We start from the raw sequence: 25,566 nt of genomic DNA, 5'->3' as shown, positions 1-25,566 counted from the left end.
CACACACACACACACACACACACACACACACAGACAATTCACTCATTCACACACACACACACACACACACACACACACACACACACACACACACACACACACACACACACACACACACACACACACACACACACACACACACACTAACACACACACACACACACACACACACACACACACACACACACACACACACACACACACACACACATTCGCACACATGCACAGAAACAAACACAGACAGCGTTTATTGTAACATTCCAATAACGCCTATGGAATGTCTCTATAGTCTTATCAAATCGAGCATATGTGTCTTCTATAGTCTATTCAGATTAACCCAGCATGGTTTATATAACCAGCATTCTCCTGGTTTTCCTCTCAGGGTAACTATTCCAGTAATATTTCTCAAATTTTACTATTGCAAACTGATCCCTGGAGAACTTGAAGGAACAACGGAAAACACCGGTCATAAAAAGAAAAACTAACGGATAAAACAGGATTCCTCTTCTCCCAGGGTGGAGATTTGAGTTTAAAAGACACGCTTAAATAAAGAGGACCACCCTGTCGTTGTATTTTTGACGGTGTAGTTATATGTCACATTGAGTATAGCAGCAGAAGACGGAGTATGCTTAAGTATGTATGTATGTATGTCACACACATGAACACATACATGCAGGGCCTGAAGCATGTGTGTGCCATGTGTCTGAGATTTGCTCATGTAGCACATTTACTTTTAGTATCTCCAATTGTTCGCCGCCTCTTATTAAACTCTGCCTCCGTCTGCTGTTGCATTGTACCGGGACTTCTGAGTTAATGTGTGTGTTTACATGTGTGCATATACTTACATGCCACATGGGGCTGTTGCGCAACCTCTCATGCTTTCTACTCACCGCCAAAAAGAGAAACGATTTACCCTGTCTTTGTGGATGACTTTGGTTGTACTGTTGCTATGATAATCCTGGGCTAAACAATCAGGGGACATCACTATCGCTCAGAATGTGTACAGTCCTCTTAGACATGTGTACATGCTTATGCCTGTGTTTCCTTCTTTCTTTGTGTTTCTGTGTGCGTGTGTGTGTGTGTGGTGTGTGTGTGTGTGTGTGTGTGTGTGTGTGTGTGTGTGTGTGTGTGTGTGTGTGTGTGTGTGTGTGTGTGTGTGTGTGTGTGTGTGTGTGTGTGTGTGTGTGTGTGTGTGTGTGTGCATTCACACAATTCATTCTTTGCTTGCTCTACAATGCTAATATGATGCAAATGAATAATGTATTATTTTAATGAAGCATTGTTCCTATGAGTTGGAATCTAAGAAGAAAATGTATGGTTTGCCAGTTTTTTTTTGCATATTTTTAGTTATTACATATTTATTTTAGCTTACACCAATATGATTATTTTTCATTCATGATTACAAATGATACTACATCTGTCTTTGAAACTATTTTCATGTATCATTCACTTTTCAATGCACAGGTTTAGGGACATCCCTGTCAGATCACTTCCTGTCTGGAGGTGCCTTCCAGTCCTTCACCTTGTGGTCACTTCCTGTTCCTTCCTATGCTTACTTCCTGCCAGGGGGCCGAGTGAAAACCTGGAAGCGACGGTGGTTCATCCTGACAGACAACTGCCTTTACTACTTTGAATACACCACAGTAAGCCATCAAGTTTACAGTTTTAACACACATATGTGCATGGGATTTTTAGTTGTTGTGCTTGTACATATATGTATCTGCTTTTTAGTATGTGTCTGTTACTTGGGGCAGGATTATATATTCAAAATGTGCAGAAAGTATTCCATTTGTTTTTAATGTCTGATGGGAAATCGTGAGTGTGCTTGGGAGTGCGGTTCTCCCTTCTCCCTGGTGCTTATCTGTGCTAGCTGCTCTGTCAGCAATGTCCTCCCGCTACCCTGGTGTTATCCACCAGGACACTGTCATTACGTCCTGTCCCCTGGACAACTTACTGCACACACACACACACACATGCCGGTTCACACACATGCACAGCACACGTGCACACACTCGTTTGAGTGCACCCACAGACACGTGCGCCCTGTTGAAGAGATAGGAACAACGGGTGACAGAGAAATGAAGGTTCAATTCAAGTGGGAGCAAACCATGTTGGTCCTCTCTAACTCTTTGTCTCTTCCCTTCTCTTTTCCTCTCCTCTGACCCCCACCTCACCTCCTCTACTCTATCCTCTTCCTCCGCTCCTCTACTCTACTCACCTCTCCATCTCCCCCTTCTCCTTCTCCTCCTCCCCTCTCCCCTCCTCCCCCCGTCCCCTCTTCTCTCTTCTGCTCTCCTCCCGCTCCACATCTCCTCCTCCTCTTCCTCCTCCTTCCCTACCTCCTCCTCCTCCTCCTTCCCTACCTCTTCCTTCCCTACCTCCTCCTCCTACTCCCCTGCCTCCTCCTCCTCCTCCTCCTCCTCCTCCTCCTCCTCCTCCTCCTCCTCCTCCTCCTCCTCCTCCAGGATAAGGAGCCTCGTGGCATCATTCCGCTGGAGAACCTGAGCATCAGGGAGGTGGATGAGCCCCGGAAGCAAGTGGGTGGCTTTCTTTAAAAACAAACAATTTATTTTGGATTTCCTTAAATGGGAACATCAAGCTCTGCCTTTATAGAATTTCCCCTTGAACATTATTCCCTCTCATAATCTCATAAAGGTCAGTTCTTATTGCTCGGACGTGAACGATCAGATTGTTGCTGGTTAGTTTTTTGACAGTAGAGGTAAACATTATTGACCGTACACTACATAATCCTTTACATGACCAGAAAAGTAGTAGGTATATGTCACATAGACTAACCAAGTTAGGTCTTTGAATGAGGTTATAAGATACCTACTCCTCTTCTGGTTGGTATTTAAACTCTCCTAAAGGACCTCTGCAGGGCACCAACACCAGTATACATTACAGCTCTATCTGTTTTTTATCATCAAGCGTTACCTGAGATGCACCACTCCGTTGCAAAGCACTGCACACTGCAAATCACTCCTTGAAATTCCTGAGCTCATTCCCGAACTCCATTTAAATTCAACCTCTGTCATTCAATCTATTTATAGAAAGATGCTGAGCAGTGTTGTGAGCCAAATAGATGTTCGGATGTTTGTGGTGACATCATATTTTAGATATCAACTTGATCATGACCATCATGGCCAGGGCGCAGCAGCATCGGGCCCGAAACCTTGCCGTTTACCATCACGATGATGTCATGATGACGTCATGGTTTACATTGAGATGTGGCCGAAATGGTTATAGCTCCTCTGACGTCACCTCCCCTTCCTTCTCCCCTGTCCCCTCCTCCCCTTTTCCTCTTCTCCCCCCCCCCCTCCTCCCCTTTTCCTCTTCTCCCCTGTCCCGTCCTCCCCTTTTCCTCTTCCCCCCCCCCCCCCTCCTCCCCCCCCCCCCCCCCCCCCGCCCCCTCCTTTCCACCAATAGAACTGCTTTGAGCTGTACAACCCCAACCACAAGGGGCAGGTGATCAAGGCCTGCAAGACGGAAGCGGACGGTCGTGTCGTCGAGGGCAACCACGTGGTGTACAGGATATCGGCGCCCACGCCGGAGGAGAAGGAAGAGTGGATCAAATCCATCAAGTAAGACACCCTCCCTAGCGCTCACCTCGGAAAGGCACGAGGGTATCGTAGTGGCTACGCCCAGCCGAAATGTACTGGGTTCAATCCCTGATGTCCACGGTCTAACAGTGGCGGTCTTTGAGCAAGATGCTTAACGTCTAGTAAATCGATAATATATTACGTTTGACTTGTAGTCAATTAGTCCCAAGGTTTTCTTTCTTTCACTTGATGTTTGTTTCGACCCATCGCGTTGCTGGAGGCAGAGATCAGTAAGTGCGTATTTGGCCAACGCAAACTCAGCCAGCAGCAGCAAACTGTAAAGAAGTGGGTGGTATCAAATCAGCATTGTGTAGACTTAACTTGACATGCCAGATGGTTTTTTACACAAAACCATCTTGAAACCAGTCCTTGGAAAACAGTTTGGATTGGGGAAGGTACTTTAAATAGATACTTGACAGGGGATTGAATGAACCATCTGTTTATCACTGTCCACCACGTATCATGTACATCAGGTAGTTTCTCATAGGACGCTGACTGGTCTGAACCACTGTGGTTCGGCCAAAAGCGTATAACTCGTGCAAATCTCTTTGTATCTTCGTAACGAGAGGGGAAACAAGCACCTAGGCTCTGCAGTCTCCCACAACAAGTTATGCCATAACATAGCTGCACTACTGGAACCCAGATTAAGATGTGGCATACCCCGTTTTACTCTTAATTGGGTAATTGCATTTATAGTGGCACTGTGGGAGTATATAGTATGGCCGTCCACTGGGCCTGTGTTGCAGGTAAGCAGTGTGGGTTTGTGTATGTGTTTGTGTGTGTGTGGTAGTTACAGCCCTGGTGTTATATGAGCTCCAGGTGTAATTTCCGGCAGACTGCACCTGGATAATATTCTGGGTATCAGACGATCTGCAAGCTCATGTTCTTATGTCAGAGAGATTTGGAAATCTCAAATGCCAATCACAACTGTGGGGCCACCTTTGGGAGGAATTTTCATAAACAACCAAGATGGCTGCGGCTGATTTGTCACACGTCTCGTTGCCCTGATTGGTTGTAGGTCTATCCAATTGCATCCAGATGCCTTTGTGTTGGGTCCGTTGATAAGGCCCCTTGGAATTCAAAATGAACGGAGACGTCCCAGACTAATTTGCATTTGCGTATTGGTCTGGTGATGTTGTGCCACATGGATGGTGCAATGTAAAATCGAGAAGGCTCAGCAGAGCACTAATTCACTGTAATAAAGTGCATGTATTCATAGTATAATAGAGATGACCCCAAGAAGCCTTAACATTTAACCACAAACACTAATACATGTGTTTTATGTGTGTGTCTGTGTGTGTGTTTGTGTTTCTCCGTAGTTGTGTAGAAGTGGGTGTGGATCTCAATAGAAAATTAGGTCACAGACACCAATAATATGCGCTAATGCGTTAGCGTTAGCCTGGGCTCATGCGTTTGCCTTTGGGACGATAGATTCATGCATCTCTAGTTTCTGTAAATTCCCGCTCCACTGGTGAAGCAGGCAGATGCACACGGTCACCATGGGCAATATACACCAACTCTATGGATAAATCAGCTGCACAGTTCATAATGATCGGAGCGGAATGCTCCAGTGAGCCGTCAAAATAAACTCACTGTTCTATGGTTCTCGTTCCTTGGGAAATGTTTTGTGGGAAAATGTTTGACAATAGTGGCCCTCCCCCCCAAAAAAGCATAAACATCACAGTATGGTGTGTGTGTATAGAGCTATAGAGCTTCACTGTTGGTGAAGGAAGAGTGGAGGGAATCAGAGATGTTCAGCCTGCTTTTTGCTTTGTGCTGGCGCTAACAGGATTTAGCATGCATGAAACTCGGCTTCTATTTGGAGCCAAAATGGCTTCCTGACGTGGGTGCTTTGATGGTATGGGGAAGCCTGATCCTGAATGGCTCAGAACAGAATGGGGAAATGGTACTGTTGTTTTTTCTATGCTACTGTTTAACGTGTCACAGCAGGTAGGGATTCATCATGTGGGAAGTCTGAGTGTGTGTGTGTGTGTGTGTGTGTGTGTGTGTGTGTGTGTGTGTGTGTGTGTGTGTGTGTGTGTGTGTGTGTGTGTGTGTGTGTGTGTGTGTGTATGGGCAATATCTTGCCAGAATAGGGAATCAGTGAGGTATGGCTGGGAAACTCAATGAAATATGAGTAAACGTGTGTGTGTTCATGGTGCGAGGGGTTAGCACGTTATTACAGGAACCATGGAAACTAGGTCACTGCAACTTTTTTTCCCCATTTTTGATCCAGTTAGGGAAGGGGTTGGTGTCAATGTGCTTCTAGTATTTCCATATCAAAGATGCACAAGCCACTCCTCTCAAGTGGCCTTGCTCGGTCACACATGTCATTTCCTGGTCTTTGATTGGCTGTTTAATGTACTTTGCATTTCATTTTTTTTGATTGGCTCTTTTATATATTATGTTATCATTTGGTCTTTGATCTTCTTTTTAGTGAACAGTAATTTGTACTATGTTATTACTTAGCCTCTGATTGGGTCCTAACGTAATCCTGTCCTCTGATTGGCTGCTCCAGGGCTAGCATCAGCAGAGACCCATTCTACGACATGCTGGCCACCAGGAAGAGACGGGTCGCCAACAAGAAGTGAAGAAGGACAGTCTTATCCTCCACCTGTGACCTCAAACACCAACCCCGCCATTCACAAACACATCATCCACCCTATGCATACACACACACACACACACACACACACACACACACACACACACACACACACACACACACACACACACACACACACACACACACACACACACACACACACACACACACACACACACACACACACACACACACACACACACACACACACACACACACACACAAAAGCAAAGTCACATTCCATGTGTAAACAGCACTAGCCAACCGGACCTGTGCTGCAAGTTGTTGGACATGTTGAGGATAAAATACACCAACAATTTACCTTTGGCAGACGTATCCAGGGGCCAATCCCCTAGGGGGCCAGAAGGAGAGTAGGTTAGGGGCTACAGGAACAGGACTGCAAGGACAGCACTGTTCTGGACTGTGTCTCTGCGCACATCGACCCACACATACACACACACACACGCACACAGGCAGACAAACACACACAAGCACGCTCCCGCAGATGTACACACACACACACACACACACACACACACACACACACACACACACACACACACACACACACACACACACACACACACACACACACACACACACACACACACACACAGTAAGGAAGGACAACACTGATACTACACACACGTCGGTGTGTGCACCCCTGTGTGAGTGTTTGTGTGCTACTCTGAAATATTATGTCTCAAGCTCGACCTTTCTGTTGTCCCCTTCCATCTCCCTCTGCTCCTCCTTCCCCCCCTCCTCCTCCTCCCTGTGTCTTTATGGGGATTTCATTTCCTGAATGACCTGAGCAAAGCACAACTGCCATTTCGGTGCTTTGACAGGGGGCCACATGCAAACGTGTGTATATGTGTATATGATGTGTGAATTGGTATGCAGTTTAACATGCAGAATGTGTCCACTGTGCTTTACATGTACAAACTCAACAAAAAGAGATTTGCGTGGCAAACCAAGGTCACAGCTCATATGTTTGTTTGTTTGCTAAGAGAGAGAGAGAGAGAGAGAGAGAGAGAGAGAGAGAGAGAGAGAGAGAGAGAGAGAGAGAGAGAGAGAGAGAGAGAGAGAGAGAGAGAGAGAGAGAGAGAGAGAGAGAGAGAGAGAGAGAGAGAGAGAGAGAGAGAGAGAGAGGGGAAGTGTGTGTGTGTGTGTGTGTGTGTGTGTGTGTGTGTGTGTGTGTGTGTGTGTGTGTGTGTGTGTGTGTGTGTGTGTGTGTGTGTGTGTGTGTGTGTGTGTAGGATGACGGGAGGTCCTTTGGGGGCCAGTGGGGAAGGGGGTTGGGGGGGGGGGGGGGGGGGGGGGAGTATGGGGGGGTAGTTACATTTTGCAGCATAACCTCCACTAGAACACATATTCATTCCATTCTGATGCTCAAAGTCCTCTCAGAAACCGACAGCCTCAGCGATCTGCAGTACCGCTGATTTACAGTTCAGTTTTTTTCTTCTCCAGTTCATGGTTATAACTCAGCTGGACTGACGACAGTTGTTTGTGTAGACCACATTGTTTTGTAATGTGCATACTTTCATTGTGCTTTCCTTGTTTCTTTTTGTTGGGGAGGGTGATTTGCTAGAAGGATATGAAACGTAAACCTACTTTTGGACTAAATAGCCGTGAAATCAGAGAATCTGTGAAAGGGCCTTTTTAAGACTGATATAAGCTTGGCTTAGTTATCATATGAAGCTCTTTTCCTCTCACCCCTCTTCTTTGCCTGCAAGGTATCCATGAAAGTTTCATGCATCCATGGGATTTTTGTTCATATTCATTTTGTTATTTTGTATTTCTCTTGCTTGCTTCTTTGTGTTGCCTGTTTAAATATAAACACTTACAAACTGTCCTTGATTTTCTAATTTATTTTCATTTGTGAAATGTTTTTTTACTATACTCGTAAATGTAAAAAAAAAATATATGCCTAAGTTATGTATGTGTATATATTGTATAGGTTTTTTGTTCACCTTGTTTTGCTAGTGTGTTTGTATGCTGTTTTGAAGCCAGTTATGTAAACTAGCTGACGTTCGGGGTGTTCTGTATCCAACAGATTTAAACTATATCAACCAAAATTGTCTTGACCATGATGATGATGAGTATGAAGATGATGATGTCGATGATGATAACAATGGGGATGATGATAACAATGGTGGTGGTGCTGGTGTTGGTTATGATGAGGATGGTATCACTCAGGCCGTTTTGTGATAATAACTGTGATGATTATAAGAATAAGCCATGACTGAGGGTATGACAGTGGTGTCAGAGTAAAGTTGTGATTAACTGATGACTTTATGACATAGATGACTGGTGAATATATATCTGACAGTGGTATCCATCATCAATAAGCTTGATGGTGTCCATGATGTGGATGGTAATGTCGAAGATGATGTCAAAAACAATCAAGGGTTTTGTATGTGATTGTAAAATAAAATGAAAGTCCTAACATTTGGGCAGAGTATAGCTTGTACTAACCTTTGAGGGCTATGGTTACTTTTACTTTTATATTCCATGTATAATCTATTGGTCACGTTGTATATTATGTGTATCTACCATATACATATATCTTATATATCACCCGTGTGGCTTCGTTATTATGAATGCGCCTTTTGACCTACTTATCTGCCTTTTTAGTAGCATCATGAATAATTAATCTGTCGCTCATAAAGAGGTATTGGGTAAAAGGCCTACGTTTTAATATAGATTTGGATTTTATATATATGCCTGCTGTGTGTTCAGATTATAAACCGATTACACGCTGAAGGACAACCGACAAGTGAAACGGGTGAAAGGAAATAAATAAAGATACACTACTACCCTCTATCGGTAACTTCAGTAAACTACAACTTTGAAAAACCTTTTCCAGAATTAGAATTTTTTTTATTATTAAGTTAACTGCTTCTATTTGAATTGGTTTTGCCAGTTATTTGGATACATGTGGCTGTCCATTTATTATTAATTTGAATTTAGTTATGTGTAACGCTGGTTACTCATGAGCAGCCCAGTTTCTTGCTATAAATAGCAATGACTAAACAGTAAAACCTTATCTTTTGGTTTTAATAAAAACAAACAAGCAACATAGAAGGACAGGATATTTTGGATAACGGCGGTACAGTTGTACAATATTCACATAATAAAATAATTTACTATAAAATATAGCCATAAATATACCATAGCCTACATATTGCAACCCTAAAGCAAATATTATTGTGTATTGAATTGTATTGAGTATTGTTTATCCATCATTTTGGTCTTTGAGACTAAATTGTCAATGCATACTTGACAGAGCTGCTGTAAAAACAAAATCTGCGTTTTAAACGGCAAACAAATCACAACTGAAAACACCAAGCCTGAGGCGGTAAAAAGTCCAAATATTATCTACTACCCTACACTGCGAAAAATAAATAAAATAAAAATGAACAACATTATACAGTATTCTCAACATTATACACATCATTTCCCTTTATCTTCACAGTTTTGTCTTTCGGCGATCATTTTGTCCCCCCTCCCTCCCTCACTGCACCAACCGACCAATCAGCACGGAGAGGAGGACACCCGGTCATACTCGGGGCACTTGAGCAGCGCCGGGTAGCTGGCGCCGCCAATCTGCAGCGAGGCCTCGCTGGAGAGGTCTGAGGGGCTGCGGCCGCGCGACCACGCCTCCGGGTGCAGAAACTGACCCGAGTGGTCGGAGCAGGTGCTGAGGCGTGGCCGGTAGAAGCCGGGGTGGCGGGGCTGGTACTGATCCTCCGCCGAGTAGCGCTTCATGAACAGGTAGACCGACATGACGCCCGCACTCTGTGAAAAAAACGACAAATATGGAAACACTCAAACTCAAGGGTATTGAGTGTTGCTCGTCACTATGGTGATGAGTTTATTGAGAAACATATGTGAGGTATGTCTAGTGAGGGGTCAGCTAGACCCTTCTTATTGCAAATTGTCTGATTACATATTAGATTACATCAAATCAGATTGCACAAAATCAGAGGTCATCCGATTATATTAGATTACATTTAATCATATTAGGTTAAAACACATTTGTTTGAATCAGATGATGTTGAATCCAATTATTTCGAGTCAGATCAGATTAAACGGCCTACCTCTGTAAGCAGGAAGGAGATGGCGGCGAAGGCGAAGGACCAACCATACTTGTAGTTGAAGAAGGCCTCGCTGCTGCTGGTCCGGCTGAACATCTCGTCATTTATGGTGGAGATGTACAGAACCAGACCCACCACCAGAGCTAGGCCTGGTGGAGAGAGCATCGCAGAGAGGAGAGAGAGAGAGAGAGAGAGAGAGAGAGAGAGAGAGAGAGAGAGAGAGAGAGAGAGAGAGAGAGAGAGAGAGAGAGAGAGAGAGAGAGAGAGAGAGAGAGAAGGCAAAATAGAAGAAAATAATGGAGAGATGGAGAGAGATGTATCGATATACAGAAATGGGAGAGAGAGAGTATAAGGGAAAGATGGTGGAGGAAGAGAGAGAGCAAATGAGAAAGGGAGCATGGGAGACAAAATTCTTTGTGAGGACAGGCATTAGTGTTTGGTTCTATTTTCTAAAGGTGAATGACTTGACATTTTGCCTCCTGACAGAAAGCTTTGACGCTAACGAACAGCACACTCCACCTCTCCCTCCCTTTTCTCTCTCCTCTGCCTCCTCCCCTCTCCCTCCTCTGCCGGTGAGCGGAGAGAAAGAGACAGAGTGAGAGAGAGAGAGAGAGAGAGAGAGAGAGAGAGAGAGAGAGAGAGAGAGAGAGAGAGAGAGAGAGTAGGGCAGGAGGGAGGGAGGGAGGGAGGGAGGGAGGGAGGGGGAGCCAACTGTGGCATGAGGCTTGTCAAGGTTGTTTACGAAGAAGAACTGTCACCATAAACAAACAACAGCACAGAGGCTAAAAGGAAATCTCGCTAACAAATATAAATAGGAAAAAAAGGGAATTCAAGAATGTGCAAAGTAGCAATAATCAATGAGGCAATAACAAAGAAGCAAGGACCAAATTAAGTGGAGAAAGAAGAGAAGAAGAGCTTTATATAACACATTGCCCGGCTATGCAAAGACAAGCTATAGATCAGTCTTAAAGGCCGTTTCATAGACATCATAGTTTCATAGACTGATTACACGGCTATTTAGTCCAAAAGTAGGTTATGTAACTACTCTGACATCGCCAGACCAATTTGCAAATGCGCATTAGTCTGGAACATCTCAGGTCATTTTCAATTTCCAAGGGGCCTTATCAAAGGGCGCAGGCCAAAATGCCTATAGACGCAATTGACAAGATAATGGGTTGTGATTGGGCCGACCAGGTAGCCTGGCCAGACCAAGCCAATCATTGATTGCACGTTGGTCTGGGGAAGCTGCCGTCATTTTCTTCAGCACAAGAGGTGTGATCAACGGGTCTAGTTCAACTGACTCTGTACGCGATTGGCTGCTTGCCGTCGCTTTCCTGTCGTCATTGTGTTGAACCAGCCAATAGCGCGCCAAGGGGAAAAGCCAGCTCGGCGATTGTCTCCCGCAAAAACATATCTGAAGCAGAAAGAAATATATTGCTCTTCTCCAGACCCTTGTGCAGAGCAAACTCAATTCTCCGGAAGAATGGGCGGGGCTACCCAGGCTACCGACCAGGGGCAGGTCTGCTGCAATCTATCCGAACAGGAATTGGGCCAGAAGCATATGCCAGAGCATATAAAACATGAGCTCACAGATACGTCTGGTTTCCAGGGTTAAAACGTTACATCTACGCAGTAGTACACCGCTCCCCCCACCCTTCCCCTTTAAGGAGAAAATGCTAAATAAAAGAACAATGAAAGTATGCACATTAGAAAGTGATGACGTATTTTAGCAGATCATCCTTACCTGTAAAAAAGGGGATTAATGAACTTGATAATTCATTTGAATTGATCTATGTAGGTATATTGTTCTTCCCCTCTTCAGTCTTCATCAAATGATACAGACAAGGAATTTAGGCACAATACATATCTACAAATATATTATTTTCATCATAAAGTTGAATGTGGCTTGATTTTACTCTCTTTACGTATAGTCCACTCTCACACCTGTTGTCACCAGAAGTCTCCAAACAATAGCGGGGACGTACCGGAGAGGATGAAGAAGATTCCAGAGACGAAGGCCAGGATGGTGCGGTGGGGCCGCACGTGGCCGATGTTGTTGAGGACGAAGCCGATGAACATGAAGAGCAGGCTGACCAGGGGGAAGGGCGTGGCCGAGCGAATCATCTCTGAGGATGAGAAGCGATCACATCAATGAATCACAAAGAAGCTTCACTCCCTGGGCCTGCAGCTGGACACATTGTTTATCAAGGAACTTATCTTCACTGGCATGCAGTGTGAGGTTGGAATAAATTGAAAATAAATATTTAAATCAATATAGCTAAATACATAAATAAATAAGGGGAAGGTCTATGTACATTTTAATTAATTAATTGAGAGATGTTGGTCCTTCATGAATAACGAAGGTGAAACCACGCACACACAAACACGCACACACAAACACTCTCCCAGAAGCCTCAGTGACACACACGCGCATAATGTTACCACCTCCTCCTCATCTTTTTTACTGCAGATGACTCATTCTGTGGGAAGATTTGAAATCTCAGAAAGATAGAAATGTGGGACACATTAATTGTTTCCTCAAGGATTTAAATCGGAACTGGTTGTTTATATGAAGAGAAACAATCAAGCGTGCAGTTTGGGTTAACGGCCTCATGGAGGTGCAGTGAGTCGGACTGGGTACTCACTGAGAACGTTGACAGTCGACTCGGAGGTTAACTGCACGTTCATGGGCATTATGTACTCGATGGTGAAGCATCGGCCAGCCTCTTCACCTAGTGGGGAACACAACTTCAGTGACTGCGGCCTCTAGACTTTGAAAGAAAGGCTATAGGCCTATAGCATAATCATAACAGGGCAACAACTCTGTAATTGCAAAAACAATGACGGTGACTTCAGGCATGAATAAAAAAACAATAATTGGATAGGATACCTTAAATCTGAAATGTTGGCTAACACCCTGCCATTTCATGGCATCGGTAACAGACTAATTAACATAATAACACAGTTACACCAACACCAACTACACAAACACCATGAGTCACACATATATACCGCACCGCTACTGTGTGGTTTCATAATTTCATAATGGTGTCAACCCCTAACTCTAACCACTAACTCTAGACCAGGAGCGGGGAGGGGTGAGATACTTAAATGCATATCTTTTTAATATTCCTGGCTAGGATACTTTTTTGTTAGAATGAATCCTTTGGCACAAGCAACAGCCACACCTGTATATCACACCTGTAAAATAACTTAAACCACAAAATGGATAACGTGCATATCAAGGCGGAAGAGGAGGCGGATTAGAATATCTCAGCCGAGTCAGCTTCTCTGACTACAGGTGTCAGACTGTTCAACAGGTCGATCAATAAGAGAATGCTCTTTTAGCTATGGATGTCTTTTTCACTTTTGGAATTGTTTGAAGGCCAAAGACCAATGGGGCAGAGAAGGTCAGGGTGGAAAAACACTATGGCTAGGATGATGCTAATCCGCGCAGGGCTTTTTCGGTCAGTAATTGGAAGTCAATAAAGGAAGGAGAGAATAGTAATATGGTTGAATCATCTAACTCTACTTTGGAGTCTAGCGGCGTTCTGCCTCATCTGGAAGCACTTTGTGAAGTAATTTGGTAAACCAGAGAACAGTGCATTGCAGTAATCTAGAGTAGACGTTATATATCAGCGGATGAGAGTCTCTGCATCGGCTGCCGATAACATTGGTTTGATATAGGCATTGTTCCTAAGATGAAAGAGGTTCCATGTTGATCTAAATAAAGCACGGGGTCAAACAAGACTTTGACACCGGAACTTTTGGGGACGGTAGAGCCCTCAAAACACAGTATGACATCTTCAAATAGTATCGTTGCTGCTTTCGAGCTGTTGATTAGCAGCTCAGTTTTCACTGTGCAAAACTGTAAATAGTTTGTATAGCTAAATGATCCTGTGAAGATGAATGGCATCTTCACTGTGTTAAACCTTGTTTTAAAAGATGCACATGTTCCTGTCTGGCCGTAATAGTCTGCAGCTGTGGCTCATAGGTTAATTGAGCCACACCCATTCTGGTGCTCCTTAAGAGGGCCAGAGTTCTAGACTGGAGGGAGGCTCGAGTTGTGCTAGGAGGTAATCGACTGTTGTGCTATTGTTTGTTTTAAGTAAAAATATGCTTTTTACCAACAACATTGTGCGTCAAGGAAACTCTTTCTCACAGATCCACTTAATTTAGAATAGACTCAAAGCCTAAATTATACATTTACATTTTTTTATCCACTGAGTAGCAGTGCTTGAGGCCAATAGGCCATACTTTTTTTTTTTTCATGTTGTCATGAGCAATATTGTTCATATTCCTGTACAAATTATGCAAAACATAATCACACAGTGCCCCACAACATTGTACTGTATAATTTGCCAAAATGTCATTGTCTGTCTTCGACCAATCTAGATTTGTGGTTGAAAAAAAATCTCTCTCTCTCTCTCTCTATTATGTCCATTTTTTTATTACATCTTTTTGGTTTAGAGCTTTATAGTTTATTGTATTACTATGAAAGCTGTGGAAAATATAACTTGGTATTGTCACGGTCGATAATGCTTTAACCTGTGCTATGTAACTTGTCTACTGTTTCCTTTACTTCCTTTAGTAGTAAAGGACACAGTACATGCCTTATGTACTGTGTCTCAACAAAAAAAACAATCTGAGCGAAAGTTTCTCAAAAACATTTGCTTGTCTAGGCGGCAATAAATCCAGATAATTTCTGTATCGTATTTATCTGGTCCACTTTTGCCTAACTATGGGAAAATATCAGCCACTGCCATCTGGAACTATATAATTATAACCGTGGCTACAACACAAGCCACTAGATGAGGCTAAAGGTTGGAATGTACATAGTGAAGGTTTAATTAATAATGGATGATTTTACAACTGATGAACATTGATGCAAGCAACCAAAGTGAGACTAAAACAGACGGTTTGGGTCTTTGATGAGTGTCATGATCCACCTTTAAACATGCAGAGCATTGCATTGCATGGACCCACAATCACCCAGCCTAGGAGCAAGCTGTGCTATATGATGATTGCATCAGACAGACAGACAGGACAGACGGACATCTTCAACTGCTTGTTCGGGGTCGGGTCGCAGGGGCAGCAGCTCTAGCGGGGAACCCCAGACTTCCCTGTCCCGGGCCACATTGACCAGCTCTGACGGGGGGATCCCGAGGCGTTCCCAAGCCAGTGTGGAGATATATTCTCTCCACCTAGTCCTGTGTTTGCATCAGGACAGCCTTATTATAAAACTGGCAAGGAGGAATGGGAGGATTGGGCTTTGTTATCAATGTAATTAGACCTGTTGTGTTTAAATGGTCTCCTTTCTTCATATCACTTGATATCAAATGCTATGGGACACGTGGCAATAAAGGATCATTTAAATTGAAATAAAAGTTCACTTTGAAAGGGACTGTATATGATTACGCCCGGCACAGACAGCACAGCAGACACCTCACACACAGACACACACACACGTACACACACACACCACACACACGCGCACACACACACACACGTACACACACACACACACGTACAAACACACACACACACACACAAGCACACACACACACACACACACACACACACACACACACACACACACACGTACACACACACACGTACAAACACACACACACACACACACACACACACACACGTACAAACACACACACACACACACACACACACACACACACACACAAACACACACACACACGTACACACACACACGTACAAACACACACACACACACACACACGTACAAACACACACACACACACACACACACACACAAACACACACACACACACACACACACACACACACACACACACACACACACACACACACACACACGTACACACGTACACACACACACACACGTACAAACACACACACACACACACACACACACACACACACACACACACGCACACACACACACACACACACAAACAGAGTGAGAAAGTGGGTTTGAAATTGATTTTGCGTGAGGGTGAAGGCAGGTAAAAGCAGCAGTGTTATGGCGGTGTGATGATAGAGCTCATCAGCTTGGTCTCAGTGCCTCATTTCAATGGCGTGGCGTGCATACTCTATCTAACAGGGCCTAGAGAGCACTCCACAGAAATGACTCCATAAGCGGCTGCACTCACGCCGCGGTCGGGCACCGCCGTCCGTTAAATTGCACCGGAGGAGTAGAGACAAAAACGTCACTCAGATCATTAGCAGGCACTCCTGTTGCTCTCACTCACACGAGTTCGCCCTTGATCTCGTTCGACCTCTTTGCACTTCGAAAAGTGTCTGATAGTGTTGCGGTTAGGCTAGAGATGCTCTTAACTCTGTGGAGTCATCAAGCTAGACCCCAGCACTTTATTTGACATTGATTGCATATGTGAATCAATCCACATGTTCCATCCAGCCTCCATTGCACCGATGATCCTGCAATACATCCCGATCCAATCATCAACCATGCAGGATATATATACATTAACCAATATATATATATATATATATATATATATATATATATATATATAAAATGATCGATCCCTCCCCCATCAGCCACCCATCCATCTGAATTATATTCCTAACGCTCTAGTTACTAGTGTTTTAAAACACTATCTTATATGGAACATTATACAACGGGGGGCCTAAATCCAGCGATCTGATTGGTTCCTAACTGTTGTATAATGAGCGTATACATAACTGCTATGACGCCCGATCATTTTGTGAAAGTATCACTCCGCGCCTTGAAGTGGAAACCGGTACAACCGTTCTCTCGGAGGGACGGTAAAGTGTGTTGCATAGCGACCGTCGTGGATTTTGAAGGCAGCCAGGAGGGACTACTTTTTGGTAGTCTTTAATAAAACGGCTACTTTGACTTTCTTGGTTTCTTTTTAAATGTAGTGTGTGACACTGTGTCTATGACTTTCGTTTCGCCATAACAGTAACCGTTGTATAAAAGCAATAGATCACTTCAGTCAGTGGCATGTGCTCATTATGCCACTCCGCTGCGCGTCGGGGCCGGACAACGCCCGTGGTATAATGAGCACATACCACAGCCTGGCGTGATCTATTGCTTAAATATATATGTAATGCATGTGTACCGATCCATCAATTCATCCATCAATCCATCACCTAACTTAACACCGCCTTTCCGTCCACCCCCTCATCCATCCATCCACCTCTAGCGTTCTCCACGGCTCACCAGCCAGGAAGCAGACGCGCCAGAGGCCCGAGTGCAGGGAGCTCCGGACCTCCGCGCTCTGGTTCAGGGGCAGGACCACGCCCTCCTCCAGGTAGAGCCAGTAATCGGTGCTGACGGCCACACCCAGCAGGGCCAGCCCACTGACGGCAAACACGCTGCTGAGCAACGTCAGGGCCTTCCTGCTGCAAGAGCTCATCGTCCCAACCACCGGGGAGGGGCAGCGGAGGATGGACGGGGCAAACACTCCGCTGGGAACTCTGTTTGGGGAGATAGGAAGGGAGAAGATGGATTATGGGAGATGGTTGTAAATGTTCTCGTTTGTATGTTGTTAATGTGTTCTGATTGGATGGCTCTATGCTAATAACATGTGGTTATTAATTCATTTGATCATTCTACTAAATGGGTGCTATTTAAACTTTACATTTTCCTCAACAGCAAAACCTTTTTTTAAATCCACAACATAAAAGATATGTTAATCTTCCAAAAATAATTAGTAGGCTACACCATTTGGGTAGACAGATAGATTTATCTGTCTACCCAGATAGATAATAGATTTTAAAAATCGTTTTCTAACTAATACTGTTTTTTTCCGGAAACCATCATTAGGAAGTATGCAATTTAATCAATTTCTTTGAGTTTTAGATTTTTAATTTTTAAATATGAATTTGACACATCAATACCTTCATTGTTTTTAGAAAAAATACACACAACACAATTATAATTGTTTAATTGTCCACAAAGAAAGAGCATTATTAAACATACATTTATGAAGAATGTCACTTACTTAACACATTTAACAAAATTACCCTTAGATGAGGTAATAACTGATGTGACGGCTTTCAATACAACAGCATCCTTGAAAAAAAGCTGCATATTATGTAGTATATACGATTGTATTATACTTTACAAATACTGACCAGTAAATAAGTGATAAAAACATCAGTAATTGTCAGTGCATCAGTGGTTGGTCAGTAATTATGTAAATCTCAACGTTCAATAAACATGAACGGTTCAAATTGTAAAAATAATAATAATATAAATCCACTTTAAAGTTTAATCCACAGGAGCAGAAGGTAATGGAAACATTTGGTGATGGCTCTAAAAAACTGAAAAGTTATAGGTATTTGTCACTAGAAGTATGAATATTAAAAATAACTTCCAAAAAAAAATTCCTCCAGATCTCAAAGGCTTCAAGAGAGTGTTGATACCGACTGGGAGAGTCGTTTCCATCTCTCTGGATTCCCACGCAACGGGATGTCACAGGCTGCAGTGTTTGAACAGTTTTGAGTACCTCATCAAAGAGGTACTACAAGGCCAGGTGATTCATCTGTTTCATAGATGATCCCTGGATAAAGATCAGTATCATATTTAAGCACACAACACTCATTGTCATATTTAAGCTATCAACAGTGAAGTGATGTGTGTTGAAGCACTGAAATATCAGCTGCTTTTGTGTGGGGCACATACCACTGACTTTCTGTTATGGGATCCTCCCTGGAGAGAATGTTAGCACTTGGTTTCTTTTCATTGTGGATGGCATTTTCCATTGCCTGCTCCACTGAAAACCAATTAACAGTTGTAGAGGTTTCTGTGAAGCTCATTGGCATCGGGTGTGTCACGGCTGTTGGTCACAAGCTTGTCTGTTGTTCTTTTCTGAGTCCCCATAACACCATGCTTACCATTGCTTGTTTCAATATGCCACCCACCTTTAAGACCTCATCTGTCGAGCTCTATGCAGAAAAAGAGGAAATTCCCTTTCCCTAACATTGGTTTCGTGTGTTCCCATATAGCTGTGGGACTTTTGTGTTTGGAGGACGACACTGTGCTAAATCAAATCTTTTTCACCATCTATTTACAAATAAACAGTGTGCAAAGTACCTTATTGGTGGGAGGAGCCAAAGTGGACAGCTTGAATCTGTATTTGCACGTGTAGTTTTCAGAGGTCAATGTGATTCACTGCCTCTTCTTTTGACAGATTTTCTTTCCAAAACTGCAATAAGAGATCTACTGATGAATGGTGAACTTAGGCCTTTAGAATTGATGCTGAAGAGTGTGGAAAAACTCCATTGTTTTGTTTACTGTAATCTTGACAGTGGTAGAGCCCTCCCATCGTATCTTCCCTTTTTTTTCTCTGCTCTGGCCCATTGAGTGATTTTAACCTTTGCCAAGCCATCAAAGCTGGAGCGCTGAACAGTCTTGTCTTTGCACTCTTCATCATTCATGCACATTTGGCTTGAGGTGTCACAGATTATCATTTTGGTCAAATTCCCGAGAGCTAAGATGTCAATGAGCCACAAATAATGTAACTCCTCAACAAATCAATATGAGATTTTCATGCATCTTGTACATACAGGTGTTGTGGTCAGAGAGAGTGGGATGAACAACCCAAAATGGTTGAAGCTTAGAGAAAAGAGAGTATGATATATTATTTGTGATTTCAAGAAATAAGAAAGAAATGCATTTAAGATTGTTCATTGTGTCAACAAGAAACCTCTTCTGCTTCTTTCTTGTTCGTGGTATTAGTTTGCTTTCGTCCTATTATCCGACAGACGTCATCTCTGGTGAAGAGTTTTTTTACTTTAGACTTGAACGCAGTGGTGTCTGTGGGATGTCTATTTGGTAGTACAAATGGCTTTAATTCTAAACATTGCGACTATACTTCCAAGATAGAATCCAAGGGCAAACTCTGAAAATTCTTGTAAACTGTACTTTTTTACAATCCTTCCCCTGTTACCTTCAACATTAGTTGTCTTTTCTTGCTTTAAAGTACTTCAAGGCTTCATGGCAGAGTACTTTTTCAGACTTTGGCGCTTATTCTGTCCGTCTTGAATCTGCTCGTTCAAAAGTAAGTGAGTTAAACTCACTTACTTACTCATTACTTATGTTTTTGTATGTATATGTCAGCTTATTTTCTTTCCTTTTCTAATGATTTTTGAAGTTCTTCTTTTGTCTCTGTTCTTCCCCAAAATCGCCTGTCTCCTGAAACATAACACAATTTAATTGGTAACTAACAAAGTCAATGCTACACACCACCTACGTAGCTGCCACACTCCACCTAGGTCACTTTAACTCCACCTAGGTGTCCTCCAGACAAGGACGCAAGATGGTGATGTTGAGGCCGGTTTATTGTAAGATTTGCTGATAATAATACACGGCCTGGTGCTCAATGTTGCCATGTATGAAAAACTCACAGATTGAATGCGGTGATGGCTGGTTTAACTTGTGCACATTGATTTCTCAATGCACAACAGGTGTGCAGCCTCACCGAGTCCAATCCATCTGACTAAGGCCAGCTGAGGGTGCTTAAACCAGCCATCATGTACACACACTCTCACAGTAACTTAATGGGTCATGTCATGTATACTTAATTACCCATCAATGATAGGCCTGCTTCTTATTCGCTGAATGTGTCCATTTATTATCAATCCTAACTGCATGCTATCCTGACCATGGAGAGCCTGGCTGCTGCGTCGGCTGTTGGTCAGGATCTGGACTCTGAGGAGGGGTGTACTGCTTCCTAGCCTCTGCCTTCTCTTTCCTCTTCTTTTGTTTGCTTCCTCCACCTTCTACGCATCTGACCTTTCCCTTTCTCACTTAGATCACTGATGTTCTTATTCTTCTCTTGCTCTACATCCCTTCTACATCGTTGATGCTCACTCTCTACGCATTGTTGCCTCCTCCCAGTATCAGCATCAGGTAGTGAGTGAAAGAGAAAGTGAGGGATAAATTAATCTTAAATAGTACTACTTAATCAGGCATTTTTACTAAGGTATTGGTAAAGGCTCCAATTAAATAATATGTTCATATTCAAATGGTAAGCAGAACCCCCCCCCCCCCCCCCCCCCCCCCCCCCCCACCGTTACGACCCTGTCATGTGTGACGGTTGGTATGTGACGGGGTGATTAATTTTCTATTAACCTAGCTGCAGATCTCTAGAAGTTCCTGAGCTAACATTGTATGCCTTCAATTTGAAATATCATTTTCTTTGCAATTATTTGTTTAAATATTTTAATAAAGATTATAAACACTATCTATTTTGTGTGACGGGGTGGCTGGATTGAGTTTAACGGACTGCATCTAAGATTAAAAATCAACAAATAAAGAATGAAAAAGAATTTCAGAAATTGCCTGCTTGTGTTCCTGGCTGTTCCAAAGGTTTATTTTAAAGGATGTCTCTTTCTCTTTGTGATGTCACTTAAAGGTTGGGTATGGAATTCTCTTTTTTGGCCATTTTTGCAAAATTACTTAAAATCCTTATCATAACCCACTTACAGCCACCGAGTTAGAAGTACTGACATGAAAATTAAACAAGTCAATCATCTGTGGCACGGGCAGGGCTCGAAAAACTCCAGCCAATGATTTCCAGAACCACCGACAATTGTGGGCCGGTCCACCTGACCTCGCTGGCCGGCCGGCCGTCCGGGAAATCTCCTGATCGTCCCGATGGCCAATCCGCCTCTGGACATACGTCACTCAAATGGTCGTACTGCACTCCCCCTCCCCCTCCCCCGCTCCCCGCGTGTGACCCCTTCGTGCTCGTACTCAAAGCTCGTGACCCAGAGCAAGCTTCTGTTTGTTGTTATCCTGCGGTAGCTACTGGAGCTACCTAACTAGCTAATGGCTCGCTCTCGCGCATCTGTGTTCGCGCTCGTGCAAGTTTGCGCGTCCATGTACTTGGAATGGGTGGAGTCAGGGTCAGCGTTGAAGGAGAGGGGGTAGGACCATTTGAGTTGTGCATTTTCAAAATCTGCTGGCGTTTCGCAAATCCCAAAATGGATTTGGGATATGTTTTGAATGATAACGAGTTGAAACATTTGTTTTTGGAGCACAAAAAACGCATATAGACGCTTTCTTCAGTTGGCTGTTTCTAGCCGATTCCATCAAAACGCTATAAACTTGGAACGATGGTTATGATAAAAACTAAATCACTATTTTAAACCAATTAAAAGGCTAAAAGTAGCCCGACACTTCTTTTGTAGTATAATAAGGGTCTTAACATATAAAACGAGGCATTGAGAACTTTGCAAGTGTACAGATTGTTTATTAAAAGGACATTTTGTATGCACAATACCATCAGTAGATCACCTGTCTACGCCATTTTGTTTTTAAGACTCGATAGGTAGATTGACAAACACAGAGATTGTGATATCCGTCAGCAATAGTGGTGGAATTAATGATTCGTTGCAGTCAATATGTGTAACCCAGTTTGCGTGAGTCAGTTCGCCAAGAGGAGTCGTTCGCGAATCGTTTGTTCGTTCATTCAGTCGAGTTTCCGGTAGCACTGAGTCTGACTGACTCAGCTGAGAACAGTGCAATGGCGTGCATTCCATGATGCGATTTACCGCTACCGGAAACCAGGCTGAGAGAACAAATTATTCGCAAACGACTCCTCCCAGTTCAGTCGAGTTTCCGGTGAATCGATTCACCAGAAACTCGACTGAACTGGGAGGAGTCGTTTGTTCTTTCAGCCTGGTTTTCGGTTAGCGGTAAATCGCATCATGGAATGCAAGCCATTGCATGGTTCTCAGCTGAGTCAGTCAGACTCAGTGGAGTCAGTGCTACCGGAAACTCGTTAGTTCGTTCAGTTGAGTTTCCGGTGAATCGAATGGTGAACGAGACGAACGAGAGAAACGAACCGGTTCGGTTCGTTTGTCCTAAAGACTCGTTCATTCGAACCGGTTTGTTCGCGAACTAGTCAACACTAGTCAGCAACACGCAAGCTCTGTGTTCGCCAATCTACTTATCGAGTCTTAAAAACAAAATGGCGTCGACAGGTGATCCACTGATGGTATTAGCTGTGTTCGAAATCGTTCCCTATCATGGATGTAGTGCACTAAATAGGGTGCACGCCATTTTCTAGGGTGTTCGAATTCTCAGTGGTCCACTATATAGGGCACTATATAGTGGACTTAAAATAGGGTACATACGATGTTCCCTACATGTTACTCCCGTTATACCACAATGCAATGCGGTTGTATTTTTCCAGGGGGAGAAGAAGAAGCCGAATAACCGCGAAAACATTTAATGATGGAGTCTCCGGCTTTCGTTTAGAAATGTCAACAATTTATTTGGGATTTAACATAGAATATTAACATTCAAATTAATTAAACAGGAAATGTAACATTCAACATCAATACAACCTCCAGCTTCGTCGTGAGTGCCCGGTTTGTTTACTTGATGTGGGCGCATCTGTCTGCGTCACACAAATACCCGGCGCATTTACTGACGCAAATGACGTTTAGAAATGTTCAGCGTAGTGTCCGAATTCTCGTTCCTTATTCCCTATATAGTGCACTATATCATGTACACTATATAGGGAATAGGGAACGAGTGTATAGGGAACGATTTCGAACATGACTATTGTGTGTATAAAATGTCCTTTTTAATAACAATCTGTACACTTACAAGTTCTCAATGCCTCGTTTTAGATGTTAAGACCCTTATATATTACCATAGAAGTGTCGGGCTACTTTTAGCCTTTTAAGTGGTTTAAAATAGCGATTTCGTTTTTACCATTACCAGTGCCCCCATCGTTCCAAGTTTATAGTGTTTTGATAGAATCGGCTAAAAACCGCCAACTGAAGAAAGCGTCTATAGGCCTATGCGGTTTTTGTACTCCAAAACGAACGTTTCAACTCGTTATCATAGGCCTGCAAACATATCCCAAATCCATTTTACACCGGAATTACCCTTTAAAGCAACAGTACATTATTGACAAAACAAGTTGTGTGACACAAGTCATAAAAATGTTAACAAACGTTTGTTAACGTTGTGTTGAAAAAATAAAAAAGAAGATATATACGTTATGCAAACAGGTGAGACATATTCCTGAAAATAATAAGGGTTTGATAGGCATATAACATTTATTTGGTGATAACTTACCGTAAATATCATGTTGGTCTGAATTGGACAGATAAAATGGCCAGTTCTCAAGAAAAATGATGCAGAATTCAATGTTACTCTCTAAGAGTACATAATGTTAACAAGAACCCTTGAATGAATAACTTTAAGCTTTGGAATTTTTGTGTCTTATAAACCATTATTGATTTAGCAAATGCTTCTTCTAATGCAACTTACTTATTCAGATACATGCCATTAATGAGCATTTAGGAGGTTAGGCATCTTGCTCAAGGATACCCTACAGGTAGGATGTGAACTGACATGAACCGTGCAGCTGGGAGCCACACTACACTTTCACTACACTTGGCATTAACACTGCCATGTAGGTGTTGATAAGTTACCCATTCTAAGAAATATATGCACTCTCATATTGCAAGAAGCTTTTAATAAAAGTGTCCTCTAAGCAGCAAACCGTTTTTTGTGTGTTAGATGTGTATGTCTACTACTGGATCTATGATATTTTTTAGGGCCGGAATCGATCCCTCATGCTTTTATTCCTCAAATTGATAAATAATGACACGGTTTGATTTTAAAGCATAGTCACACGCACTACCTACACCTGCCCTGAAGGAGCAAGAGATGCATGCATTATTTCAAATGCTTAATCCATGCATTATGCATATGTAGAACGAGATCAGGGAGAAATGGAGTGATATAGTCATATATTTCTTAATAGACTGGGAATAAACAAAGTATGCTACTTGTCCCTTTTAATACATAATCGGATTTGTTTGGTTCAATAATCGACACATCTACTCGTGAGCATATTGACACCTGCTCATGTATTACTACCGATAATTAAATAATCTCGGGTAAATTATATCGAAACCATTAGGCTACCTAACTAATAGCCTACGTAAACAATGCTGAACGTATTAAGCGTTCTCGCCGAACTAGCAACTGCTTATTATTAAACGTAGGATATCTTACATCAGGGACAACACATTTTCTGCATCTTATGATGCCCAGTTTGAAAACAAAAACCAAAATATGTCCGATGAACAGGTAATATTGACTGCATGAGAGTCGAAGTCAGTTTTACCTCATCATTTAATAGTACTTTAAAATGTGTATTCTTACCTGAATAGTCCTACGTTCAAGATGCCAGCGGTATGCTTGCCTCTTGCTTCCAAATAGATGTTTATCAGCTGTCAGGTAAGT

At 42.9% G+C, this 25,566-nt stretch overlaps 2 protein-coding genes across 2 annotated transcripts in view; one reads left to right on the top strand and one right to left on the bottom strand.

Moving 5' to 3' along the window:
* The window catches only part of LOC130374852 (cytohesin-3-like), a 34,276-nt gene extending 26,995 nt beyond the window's left edge, over positions 1-7,281 (top strand). The window contains exons 10-13 of the mRNA XM_056581832.1: positions 1,567-1,643; positions 2,466-2,537; positions 3,427-3,581; positions 6,118-7,281. Of these exons, the coding sequence (XP_056437807.1) occupies positions 1,567-1,643; positions 2,466-2,537; positions 3,427-3,581; positions 6,118-6,190 (377 nt within the window). The 3' untranslated portion in view covers positions 6,191-7,281. The remainder of the gene's footprint in view (positions 1-1,566; positions 1,644-2,465; positions 2,538-3,426; positions 3,582-6,117) is intronic.
* Positions 7,282-9,192: 1,911 nt separating this feature from the next.
* cacng5b (calcium channel, voltage-dependent, gamma subunit 5b) lies at positions 9,193-21,255 on the bottom strand. Its single transcript, XM_056581821.1, has 7 exons — positions 18,973-21,255; positions 18,290-18,850; positions 17,506-17,762; positions 12,947-13,033; positions 12,287-12,427; positions 10,305-10,450; positions 9,193-10,002 (listed from the first exon to the last, which is right to left on the bottom strand). The coding sequence occupies exons 2-7, from the start codon at positions 18,376-18,378 to the stop codon at positions 9,739-9,741; spliced, it is 984 nt and encodes a 327-aa protein (XP_056437796.1). The 5' UTR covers positions 18,379-18,850; positions 18,973-21,255; the 3' UTR covers positions 9,193-9,738.
* Between the last annotated feature and the right edge of the window lie 4,311 nt (positions 21,256-25,566).

This window comes from Gadus chalcogrammus, chromosome 2 (assembly GCF_026213295.1).
Source record: "Gadus chalcogrammus isolate NIFS_2021 chromosome 2, NIFS_Gcha_1.0, whole genome shotgun sequence".
Taxonomy (NCBI): domain Eukaryota; kingdom Metazoa; phylum Chordata; class Actinopteri; order Gadiformes; family Gadidae; genus Gadus; species Gadus chalcogrammus.
Note: the sequence above shows the minus strand (reverse complement) of the source record. Positions and strands in the feature narration are given on the sequence as shown.